We start from the raw sequence: 13,507 nt of genomic DNA on the forward strand, positions 1-13,507 counted from the left end.
GACGCCCCGCGAGCTGTCTCACTCAATATGGCCATCCGTGCTCTACAAATCAACTCCAGATCCACGCAGCACATTCCAGCACCTTCTAATTGATTTCATGTGTATAGCTTCGGCTCAAAAAGACAATCTGTTACAGATGAGAAGCTGGATTTTAAAGAAACCAAACAGCTTTGAATTCAAGGGAAGTGTACTGGGTTCTCTTTGCTGCAAGGCTGCCGTCGAGTGCATATACAAAGTGTAAGAGAGGACTGACTTCATGCTGCACATGCTTTAAAAAGTTCTATTTGCCTGTAATATGTATTGCAAGTTTGCTTTAGTTAAAACACCACACACCACGATGATAATGACGTCATCCAAATGCACACAGAACACAAACTCAGCTAGGATGTTCACCAAACAAACTGATGCCTCCAACACTGAGCAGATCTTAGTATTCAACCAACCCAATCCCCTTCTGGATAATTTCTAGGCTGAGCAATAGAGCATGGATTCTATTAAATGCTGTTAAATGATAACAGTACGAATGGGATTGTGAAATGACTTGAATGAATGAATAAATAAATGGGACTCTGGGTCTCGACGGTCTTGCTGGGTACAATGGCAGGGGCAGGAGAAGGTGGGAATGAAACCAGGGCTGTTTCTCATTACCCACCGCTTCTCTCCTTCCTGGTCCTCAATTGTGATACTCAGGTCTTGCTGAGTGTTTCGCAGAGTGAGAAAAAAAAGCAAACAGACTACAGCATGTAATTAGACCCCTGAGGTCAAGTTTGAAGTGATTTCTCTGTGCTCAGTTTAGCAGGATTTCAAAGCAAGAATCCATGCATTATGAGTAAAATTCAAATCAAACAAGGACCACAGGGAAGAGAATGGGGGCAGAGGGAAGTCGTTATTCCTTAATTTTTGTGTCAATTAATTATTCAGATGGAAGACTGACTCTTTTTGAACCAGAGCCTTTTATATGTAAAATTAATGGTATAAGAGGCTAGAAAGTGCAGAAAACTCCTATATGTAATAATGGAGAAAAGTCTCTATTGTAAGGCCATCCTGGACCATTGCCGAAGCCACTGAACCAACTTCTTCAATGGCGACAAGGAGCAGCCTCCCATCCAGTGGAAACAACCACTTAGCTTTGTATCAAGCCACGGCCATGCACTGGAGCACTTTAAACAGCTCACAGTGCACATACAATGTCCATAGGCTATTCAAGCTCTAATCCACAATAGCTATTTTCAAAGAGGGTGAACATGCATAAACAGCAGAAGACTGTATGAGTTAGGGCCTACTCTAGTGCCTGTTTTTGTGTCATTGCACAACAAAAGGGTGCAGCTTTGACCTCAGAGGTAACCTGATGAGACTCTGCAGGATGTCACAGGCCAGAGCGGTAAAATGCAACACAGTAAAAGACATACACTGAGTGATTGATGGACATAAAGATAAATGTAAATAGGCTCATGGTGCTGCAAAAGGAGAGTTCTTCTACACACACCCTGTAGTCTCTGCATAGCACAGTTCCGCTGTTACAAAAACAGAACATGGGAACCACAAAATGACGGCTGGGCCACATAAATTGAGGCACACACTGCAACTGGGATGACTGTAAATCCTGGCTTGCCTCTGTCCTTCAGTTGCCTCTTTACTTCAGTTGAAGGATGAAATGTTTCCGTGATTTAATGTGAGTGGATCTCTATGAATCCCTCATTAGATTCACTCTAAGGGAGACAGGAGGGAGTCATGTTCTTGGCTCAATAATTGCTAGGAATGACTCTCAAACAATTCACAAATGAGCTGTCATCCACTTCACATCTTAACAGATGAATTCTTTGTTCAATGGTGAGAAATCCTAAAACTTGACTGTGTGATACAAAAAGGTCGTAACGTTCTTTGGACGTTCTAAAAATGAGGACTGGCACTATAATGTCAGCATGGATGATTTAACTCTACTGAAGGGCAGTTTTTTGTAGTAAATTAGAGTGTGCAAAGAATGATTGTCCCACAAAAGAACAGAATAACACAGCTTTTTGCCATTCCGTTTACTTTTACATGAAGCTGTGGACCTTTTCAAGCACAGTTAAAGTCAAAGACTACACACGCCCTACAATCTTGATAGTATTGTTGAGGACCGCAGAGTACATCCAACTGGTTGCTGGTCACGTGCAGTAGTGTTTTAAGCTGATAACAGAATCGGAGAAGGAAATACAAACTCATGGGCTTCAAACTGAAGTCAATGTGATTTTGATGTTTAAAATATAAACACATGAGGCTTTAGACAGTTCACATCAAACAAGTGAAACTAGTGCTAATTATGTTTTCCTGCAGTGTTTTCACATTTGCTTTCCTGTGACATCATCAATGCGGGCATGTGTTTTAGCTACACCGGTTACTGAGATGACAAATACTTAAGTGAGGAAAGATTTTAGAAGTACTTTGTTTATAGTTTTTGAGAACACCATAACTTGTGACCGATATAACAAACACTTATTAGAGTGCAAAGGAAATGTATTGTAGATATGATTTAATAACAAACATGGTCATGTGTGATAAAAGTCTGTGATTATTTTGAATAGCATGATATTATAAATGCTATTAGATTATCATGATATTTAATGTTTTCTTAAAATCTTTTTAATCCTTTACACCGAGCTTCTGTTGATTATGTTTTAAGCTGTTAATGATACAAATGTAATCCAGTATTTTTCATGTAAAGTGCTTTTTATGACTGAAAGAGTTACTGTACCCATGGGTTTTAAAGAGTGGGGTTCCATCAACCTTTTATGGGACGCATTCAGTTTATACCATGACAGTACATTTGCAGTACATTTTGTAAGTGGCAATGTACTTAAGGACATGCTACATATAGTATATTGCAGAGGCAGATGTCAGTTCTATCAGCTGGTTATATAAGAGAATGGTGAGGTATTTACGCTGTCAAGTGGATTACTAGCAGTTAGGGGTGGATAAGAGTATACTTTTGCTTTATATATATATATATATATATATATATATATATATATATATATATATATATATATGGACAAATTTTTAAAAGCTTTTCTAAAAATTTATTTATTTATTTATTTATTACATATTTTCTCGAAAATTCCCATGAAGTAGTTCGACATTGTTTCCAATGGTCTACTTCATCCAGAGATAAACCACAGTATAACCAGTATCGCAACATCTCTGACAAATTTATATCTCATGGTAGCTTCATATCACCCTAACGTACTAGCAGCAGTATTTCAGACGAGCACAACGCAGAAGTACCATAAAAAATAAATTATTTGTGTCCATATCTCTGCCACGACACAGAAAGCATAAATGTTATATCTACGACCGCAATCCAGTGACTGAGAGAAATGGCTCTGACTCTGATGAAACTAAACAGCTTTGACACTTTGCAGCAGTCCATGAAATTGGAATCTTATCTCCATATATCAGATCCTCCACTCTAACCAGGTGTGAAAGCAGCCAAGGGTCCCTGCGATCAAATCGATTCTCCAGTCAAGCGCAAAGCCAGGAACATCGGCAACATCTGAGGCGTACATGAGCGTGAGTTGGTAAAGCCAGTATTCTCACAGCTGTGCCAGGTGTTGGGCAAACATTGCAACCCTTTGTAACATTTGAACAACTCTGTGTACTCTCTTTATGAAGTTCGTAGACAAACAGATTTATTTTTTCATGTCCATAACTAAAATGTGTTTTGTTCGTGTGTGGCCTGTTAAAAAAAAAAAAACAAACAAACTGATTTCTAAAAGACATTCTTATATTAATGACATGACAACAAGGCAGAAATGCATGGACATAGCCTGATTTAAAACACCTACAAAAATCCAATGAATCTTGCAGAGCTGCATTAACACACACCCACACTCCCTATTTTCTTCACGAAGCCATTCTGTTCCTTTTTTGGGTCTTAGGAGCTAAACAGGGTAAATACTGATGTAGCTAGTGGAAAACACCAATTACAGTACACCCCTGCTATTCAAAATCAACAAATACTCTTTCATCTGCGGTCTCATGCCTTCAATATGTACGGAACAACACTGACGATATTTATGTTAATCTGCTTTTACCTTCTAGTCACAGTTGATTGTAATGCATTGCAGGAAGTGGAGGGATAAAAAAAAAGGATATTTTTCTGCAGCAACGGTCAAGAATCCCACCATCTGCTATTATCATTTCACAAATATTTTCTCTACGTTGAGACCTAAATGCAAAACATCTGCACACAAGCTTTACATCAAATTTCACAAAGCCAAGCCAAAGAATGTATCCAAACCGAACACTTGGCTATAATTCACTTGGCAATTTTCATGCTTTTTATCCTATGTTTTTTTACGAGAAGACTCTGGCTGGCAGAAAATTATTATGGGGATTATCTGTGTTACCTGATAAGAGTGCAATCAACAGAGAGTCTCAGGTGTACAGGGTTACAATAACCACTCCCCAGTGACCTCCACTTGGAAGAGCTGCAGAGAGCAATCCAGGTTCTATTATCTGTTGAATTTGTATGAAGGATGCTGAATTTTTCCAGCAGATGTTTCTAGTGACAGTTCTGAGGAAAAGGTATAGCCAGGTCCCAATAAAAAGGTCAGGCAAACAGAGTGTAGGCTCCTCAGGAATTCAACCTCTTTAGCCTCTGACCCACATCTACACTTTTCGCCAGCAGGATTCTTCTGCCTCTAAAGGTTGTTGAGATCCTGTACATAAGCTCAGTAGTCATAAAGTTATCCAGCACGGATGTCTTGATGATATAATTCCAAACAGGAAGTAAATATGAAGGGTTTAATTTCACATAGTACCGTTTTGCTGCATGATATGCGGAATGTAATTCAAAACTACAAATGAATCAATACTGAAAAATTACTCTCTCTTCAAATGACATAGCTGAAATAATAAGGCATTATATTTATTGTAATGTCAAGTAGGGCCGGAACGATAAGTTGATCCACTGTTTGGTTGATCGTCAGAAAATTAAATCAGCAACTATTTTGGTTAGGTTTGCAACTGACAATAATCTTCATTAACTGTGAGGGTCATAAAATGTTTTTCATAAAATGAAAAACGCCTATCACAATTTCCCACATCCTAAAGGTGTCCCCCTTAAATTGCAAAAGTCCAAAACAGAAAGATATTCAATTTACTACGACAAACAGCAATTACAAGAAAGAAAAGCTGCAATTCCTCGCAATTATGAGGCTGGAACTTTGGAATGTTTTGGTATTCTTGATTTTAAAAAATGACTTAAATGACTAATCAATTATATATCAATAGTTGACATTTCATTTTCTGCCAATTTATTGAATAATCTAAAAATCATTTCAAATCTGTAATTCATTTTTTAAGCAAAATACCAACCATTTAACGGTTGCAGTATTTCAAATGTTTGAACTTTATGCTTTACGTAGTCCAATCATTATCGGAAACTGAATATCCTTGGGTTTTGGACTGTTAGTTGGACAAAACAAACAACCTGAATACGTCACTTTGGGCTCTAGGAAATTGTGGGCAGCATTTTTTTCTTGCACTTTTCTGGCATTTTCTAGACCAAACAATTAATGAATTAACTGCCAAAACGATTTGCTGATTAATCCTTTATGAAAGTAACTGTTAGTTGCATCCCAAATGTGAACATTCATCAGTTCAAACTGTATTCATGTCTTGTAACGTCCCCTCGTTTAATCACCGATTTGTGCAGGATTTTGTCAGTCTAAAGGATGACACCTTTCAGTACCGAAATAATAGACTCTAATCAGCACCAAGATCTATAACAATCAAAGACGTCTGTCCAATGGTTTACTGTTAGCTATGGCCTTCTGACCCTTCTGTCACTAATCTTTTCCCATTCATAAATTCATGCTGTGGCCCAGTGGTGATCCAGACAAATCCAGTCCAAGTGGCTGGCCTTAGGGTTCGTATCCACTCACTTTCTACTCTTTTGGACCAACACTGCTCCAAAGCAAGGCTGGTAAATCAACTGTTAATAATGACATAACACACATATCATTTCCATCCCTGACTCCTTGTGATGTAACTATGTGTCAGTTACAGAGAGTATCCAAGTTTATTTGGCTTCAAGCACCCTCAACCCCAGCTCTTCAGCTCGTCCCTCCCCCCTTACAGTCACATCTAAGTTGGATTAATGGTCTCCCTGTGTCCAGATGTTACATTCTGATGGAGGAGGAGGGAGGAGCTTGCAGACTCCTGTAACCTTAGCTATAGCTTTCACTCTGAACAGCCTCCATCAGAACCTAAGGAATCTTATATAAGATCTTCCAAAGCAGGGAAGGGCAGGGACAAATTATCCGATGACATAAGTAGTAGTAGCTGCCTTTAGTGGCAAAGTTAAGGGTGTAATGTGTTACTACATCAAAGTAAACATGGACTAAAAGATTGAAATAAACTATTAGATTGATATTACAAATATGTATCCACATACAAGACTGCCAGGTCAGACCTGGATGGAACAGAGGACATCAGTACTAACGCATGACTTCTTTTAACAGTGTTTTACAGCCACAGAATATCATGGATGACTTAGAAGAGGCTCCAGAATATGATTTGCTATTTTGCACCTTCATGTTCCCCTTCAAGTGCTCAAGAATGAGAAGAGCAAGCCCTTAGCTCAACAGGTCTGCATGCATTGTCACAGGAGCAGTGGTGCATTTAATATCTCATTATAACTATCAAGGATTCGGTAGTATTAAGGAGCTACGGGGACGTAAGAGGATAACTGCAAGACTATTCATTTCCCTATCAGACAGAACCAGGCTGTCCCCTATAAACTGTGATTCCCAGGCAGCTACTGACGCTACACGTCGGGACAAGCCGCGCCATTAAGATTATACCTTTGCAAGCAAACACAACTGTTGTTTTCATATGCGCCAAGTGACTGAAAACAAACATGGAAACTGATCTGACCGATGGCTGCCACAGGTTTGATAGGAAACTCAGGCGTGCTGCGCTGATTTGGTGAATAAAAAAAACCAGCACGTTCTGGTTTGAATGGTTGCTATCAGCTGCCGCCACACACAGAGAATATACATGGGGAATTGTATTTTCCTTGGAAAATGGAGAGGGGGATATAGCCATTTTGTCGCAGTCAGTCAGAAATGATGTCGTTCTGTAGAAATGGGGGTCGTTCAAGCAAGTGTTCCGATAGCCTTTTACCTACTGAATATCCCAACTGTGAATAACCTCCCTGTCTGCCATCCTTGCAGGCAGGCAGGCCCATTCTGTCTGCTCAGGCAGGAGCACTGCTAAAACACGCAGACAGATTTTAGGACACCGCTTATTTGTGCGCTACTTTCTCCGACTGAAGGCTTTCCTAATTATCGATCTCTCCCTCCGGGCAGACTGCCGTGGCACGCATTGTTATTATGAAGACAACCCGTTTGCAGTGTCGGCTCCAACTCTGGTGAACATAGGCCCTGTGCAGAGATGCTTTGCAGGGGAGGAAAAAAAAAAAAAAAAGAAGAAGAAAAAAAAAGTGGTCATGCTTTCTCGAGTATCACAATTCAAGATAACACAACGGGCTTCTTACCTACGGTTGCACCGTCAGGAGATACGATCTCCAAGTAGAGTATAAATCCCAAGTAGAACAACCTCATCGCCATCTCCTGAGCAATGCCCGATGGCACTGCTGTTAGAAAGGAATAGAGGAAAAGTTGGCTGGGCTTCTGAAACCAAACAACCCGATCAAACACCTCATCCGAACCCCCTCAATGGTCCGGGTGCGATTGTCCGTTCAGTGGCACCCTCAGCCCCGCACGGCGGCCGCCTCAGACGGGCTTCTGCAATAAAAGGAGACTTGCTACAGCCCGGCGCGGCTATAGGCAGTGCAGCAGCAGCAGCACAGTCATGTATATTTCTAATTGATTATCGGCATTCAGTCATGATGCACAGTGTAACGTCTGTCTCTCTGTGCTCGCCGGGGTCTCAGTTTCACCACACCATGCCACACCACACCAGAATCGTCCGCTCGCACAGAAGCCCTGCAGCCGCCGGCCCCGCTCAGCTCATTCCGTGGCAAACTAAAAAGGAAAAATCAAAAAGTGAAGGCGTTTGTTTCGCTAGGAGCGCCAACGTCTCCCCGTGCCCGTGGCTGCATGAGTGGATGGTGAGCCTCTCAAGCTCCAGTACTGTGGACGAGCCCGTGACGTAACGCTCGGCCCCTCAAAAATGGGATGACTGAGCGGCGAGCGTTGTGTGCGCATGCTCCAACACACCTCCTTTTCTCCTATTTCATGCTCTTCTTCATCAACCGTGGAGGTGGGAGAGGGCGAGAGAGGCGGCGCTGCAACTGGCGCTCTGTGATCAGCCATATTGGCTCAACATTTTTTTTTTTTTTTTTTTGGTCGGGCACCCATTGACCCCCACTGTACATGGCAGTTTCCCAGGAACCCAGACACCAACCCGTACTCTGGAGCTGAAATGATCAGTTAATTGATTGATCAGTCGATTCTCAGAATATTGATGTGCAACAATGTTGATAATTCATAAGTCGTTTTTAAGCTAAAATGCCAAAATTCACGGGTACCAGCTTCTCAAATGTGAATATTTTACCAGTTTCTCAGTTTTCTATGACCAAAGTGTTAGAATAACTACAATAAGCCAACATGTTTGGGTTTTTGACTGTTGGTGAGGAACAAATATCAATTACAATATGTGAACTTAATAACAATGAGAATAATGAGGGCAATTTCACCATTTTCTGGACTACACCTGGGGCTTTTAGGCCCCTGGAGGCCTGGGGTCCCTGAGCAGTTGCTCGCTTTACCCCGGTTGGTAATAATGCCCGTTTTTAATGATTTTTCCTACTAGTGACAGTATTTCTTTGAATTCATATAGGTCTGCAGCTTGTTAGTGGTAGATATCTAGGACATTGTTAATAGGCAACTTCTTAAATAAGAATATTTAATCAGTAAAGAAATCTTTTCAACCTAGCAAACATGCTACAGCCTATAATCATATGTCTAAAGTAGTCCAAACTTCTTTTGTTTTTACTCAGAGTCTTGTTGGTGGGGAATCCACTATATCACTTTCACATTGTGATATTTGCATTGAAAATCCTCTTTTGAATCACAGTTTCTAATGGAGGCCTAAAATAAATTCTTGCCTGTAAACTCTAAACTTAATGACATAATTTCCTTGACGTTGTTTTTTCTAACCCTCAGAGTTGCACCTAGTTTACAGGTTGAAATGGATGAGAACGCAGTGAAACAGTTCAATGAGAGGTGTTTGTGTAGCCCACGTTGTGGAGGCTCTTCAACCTCAGCATTCTTCACTAAATCACGCCCCCTAGTGGTACATGGAAATTTAAAATCTGTGAGATTGTTTTGAAATGGATATGGATACATTTTTTTGGATATATGAGCTTGTAAAAAGGAAATATGTGTAGGAATATGTAATTGTGTTGGATAGCAACTAATTCTGTTGGCTGGTTGCCAAAGCAGGTTTGGACTTCAGATAAAGACCCCATCTGCATTACATCCCCCACTCCATTAGACAAATAATTATTTTAGTCAGCAATAACGCCAAAGATATTTTCAACAATCCATGGTTGGCTTTATCCCACTTTATGCACAATTTTGAGTATGAAAACAAATTATCCATATGCATGAACAGACGTGGATATAAAATATGAAGTGACATCAAATATGGGAAACTTAACAATGAAAATCGGCCCTTACAGCAATACATAGGTGGCCTCTAAAATCTTCATAGATTTAGGCATCTTCAATGAAAATTAAAGATTTGTCATTAGTTACCTTCTTAAAATATCTTTCACAAGGCAAGTGAAAACCTTAATTTAGTAAGTATTTATAACTTTGAACAAACAATCTTTGTGAAACTGTTCTGTAGAGTTGTGAATATATGAGTGGGTATTCTCATAAAACCATCCAAACCTGCAGGGGGCACTGAATCCTTACATTACAGAGAGACATGCAGGCTGTAACTCATTTTACTACCATAACGGAAAGAACCCAACAATTTGATGCAATATTTGGTCAAATTTACATGGCACACCCTCTGAGAAAGCTGTGATCAAAGAGTCATCTGGTTGAAAAACAGAGTGTGAGAATCTTCCCTCCATACTGCAGCGGTTTTGTAACTGAAATGCTCTTAATTACCCTTTCTGCAAAAGGGTATGCAATATGTGTCTTCTTTTCCCACTGGCATTTCTTCTTTGATATGAAAAATAAAAGGTGTGTATTTCGCACAACACAAACTGACAGTAACCCTACTGCCACTGGTGTTAAGAATAAGCATGCCTTTGACAGGGTTTCAGCTCACAGATGTTTACGCAGAGCCTGAATCACAAGGGAGAATGTGAAGTATGTGGAGAATCTGTGAAAAACATACCTGAAGTGTCTGGATAGCTGTTGAATCCAAGCATATTTTCACTGTGGGGATCCAAACAAAATATAAAGGCAAATGTTAGAGTAAAATAGTTAGAATAGAAACATTTTAAATAGCTTTTTTTTTTTTTTGCAATTAAACTATCATTCCATGTATTTCAATAATTCTCCCTTTCAAGTTCACTGGAAAAGACCATTTTTTGATTTACTTTTTATTTACATTGCTGTCTCCTGTTTGTCAACACAGTGAATCAACATGATTGCTGGTCTCACCTCAACCTGAGAATGCCCCCTTTGTGGGAGGAGGGTTGAGCATTGTCATCCAGGAGAGACAGACGCCAGCATGCTGTGTGGGAGACAGCTTGAAAGAGTGCCAGCGTAAACACTCCCAGACCACATGTTCTCCCAGGGCAGAGGGGCTGGCCTCTATCCAGGCACATCTGCACACAATCCCTCAGCTTTTAGTAAGCCTGCCAAGGAGACAGAGCGGGGCAAAGGAAGGAGAGGAAAGTGGGAGTGAAGCGTTCCCAGACAGGGAGAACCCGCTTCTTCTTTGACAGTAGTGTCAATGATGAAAGTGATGGCATCTAAGAGAAACAATAAAAGCAGAATGCAGAGGGAGGATCAGAAGAATCTAATACCTGTCTGCAAAGTTAATAACATTTCTGTGAAGGATGACCACCATCCATGCAACTGTACATCTGTGTCAAACAAGCAGATTCACATGCCGAGGTCTGCTTGGCAACAATCATTACCCAACCTGTCCATGTCTTTGGGAGAAGACAGATTACTGCACAAATCAAGCTGCTCACGCTCACACAGCCACAACCTGCATCTGTAGCTGCACTGCATGCATGCAGTACACCATGTCTGTACTTTTCCAGCAGATTTTACTCAGGTGCACTCATTAGAAAAAATAACCTTACACTAGCGCATATTATGCCTAAATGTAAATATAAATCTACTCTTATCTGTCTCTGACATCTCCCCTTACGGCTTTTCTTGGGTGCTGCCAGTATAGTGTGGCTTTGTGCATGTTTGCCAGAGAGATGTAATTACCGAGCAAGCTATGCTGACAACACCTGAGGAATGCAGAGCATGCACCAGCAGCCTATGTTCTCCTTACCCCCCCCCATCACTCACACCACCCCCCACTTCTCCCCCATCTGCAACCCTCCCCCATACAACCCACTAGCAAGAGCCCCAGTCCAACACAAAGTTTACCATGACATTTTCACCAGGGTCTTAGATTTGTAGATACGCAGGTGTTAGTTTATGCAATCAAATTTGGTTGTTCTGTCAGGAAAAAGATAAAAACTGATAAAACTGCTCGATAAATACAATTCTATTGTAGTACACAATTACAATGACATCAGATTTTTTTTTTTCTATCTGTTAGTGGAGGAAACCCAATCCAAAAACCCACAGCTCCCAAAAAGCCCAACTATTCCCGTTACTGGTGAATTCATAGTATGTGTTGGCTGGCTTGGGGCCTCTGCTGACTGAGTCACGCCCCAAACTGTCCTTGAGCTCTGTGGAACTCACAGCCCATCTGGCTGAACACTTGCACACACATATCAAAACATTGCATAGATCGAAAAAAGGGGGGAGTGAACAACTCTGGGTGACCTAATTGTGGTGTGTCAACTGTCCAGTTGAAAAAGCGTCAATATCTAGCTGGAGAGAATGATGGCAACACAGAATAATGTTATTTTTATGCAAATGCAACCAATGCATCAAGTTTTGAGATTGTGTGCATGTGTGTGGAAGAGAGAGAGATAGAGATTATGAATTCAGCTGAGCCTCTCCCATCTGTCTGACTAGACTGTCATGATGAAATCAGGATGAAATCCCTTGTGCACGTAGATCAACACAAGTATATAGGCATGGCCTCTGTCCTTCTGTGATGCAGAATTTTCCAGACGTATTTTTATTATGTAAATGCTGTGAATAGAAAAAAAAAACACTGTTTGGCTGAGTGAACAATTGCATATGTTTTCTACACACTTGAGGGCTAATCAGTCAGGGTACGCAAGACCAGGCAAAAGGGTCAGGGGATTTAGTTGCCAAGTAACTTCTGTTTTATTCATACGATGAGAGCCATCTAAAAGCATGACAGTTGATGAAAAGACAGAGAGATGTGAGGTAATATAGGCAGTTATCTTATTAATCAAGAGTTCTTTTTAAATTTGGGTCAGATCCAGAAGCAAGGAAAAATGGAAATTCGTATTATAGCTCCATTTATATCATACTCAAATAAAACACTGTAACCAATATCGGGTATGACAATACAATATCCTCAAGCAGTATAACTCACATTACTTTGATCGCAGCTATGTCTGATGTATAGTATTATCTTATTGCCAAAGTATTGCAGTGTGATAAATTTAATTTCACTGTTGTCTCTTATGGTCACAGAGGTTAGCGCAGCAAAGAGAGAATGCCTTGGACAGATATCAGCCCAACTTTAATGCTCTGTGGTCATATACGTAAAGTGTGTAGAACATTTAAAGCTCTTTGCCTATTTTGTCCATGTTTTTAATTTTTCAGTGGCATTTTCTTTAATGTATTCTTTAATTAAAGGCAGAGCTTCCCTTTCACTCCTTAGATAAAGGTTATCCAGCCTTAAACAACGGCTAACCATAGATAAATGTCATTTGTTTAGTGGTGGTCTAAATACTGTTTCAAAGCTTTGCCACCCTTAGGGCATACATCTGCTTTTGTTTTTTTGACAAAATGGTCAAAATATAAAGGCGAATAAACAGTGTAAACTGAAACCAGATAATCGGATTTTTTTAAAACATTTTTTGCTTTATTTTGTTTGTAAAGGTTATTTTTAGTAGTTGTGCCAGGTCATAGTGAGTCATGTCTACTTCCTACTCAGGAAATAGTACTAGTGGGCTGTTCCTTTTCACTTCTGGTGCATTATTGTATCTTGACCTGAAGCTCATTTAGCTTGATCCTAAAACCAGCTGCTAAAAAGACTTGACTGAAAGGGTGGACTGTGGGATCCAAGGGGCAACATCCTTGCTTTTTGCACAAAGTCTTAGAAAGCACCCTTTTCTCCTCTGGCTCCGGCACAAACATCGGAAGCAGCTTTTATAAGCCAAATGTATTCACCCAAATCCTAAATCCTGCAGGGCTAC

The 13,507-nt window shown here is 40.4% G+C and overlaps 1 protein-coding gene across 1 annotated transcript in view; it reads right to left on the reverse strand.

The window, feature by feature from the left end:
• lrp1ab (low density lipoprotein receptor-related protein 1Ab) overlaps positions 1 to 8,157 on the reverse strand; it is an 88,577-nt gene extending 80,420 nt beyond the window's left edge. The window contains exon 1 of the mRNA XM_040152061.1: positions 7,544 to 8,157. Coding sequence (XP_040007995.1) covers positions 7,544 to 7,616 — 73 coding nt within the window. The 5' untranslated portion in view covers positions 7,617 to 8,157. The remainder of the gene's footprint in view (positions 1 to 7,543) is intronic.
• Positions 8,158 to 13,507: the final 5,350 nt, after the last annotated feature.

Source organism: Xiphias gladius, chromosome 18 (assembly GCF_016859285.1).
Source record: "Xiphias gladius isolate SHS-SW01 ecotype Sanya breed wild chromosome 18, ASM1685928v1, whole genome shotgun sequence".
NCBI classification, from domain to species: Eukaryota; Metazoa; Chordata; class Actinopteri; order Istiophoriformes; family Xiphiidae; genus Xiphias; species Xiphias gladius.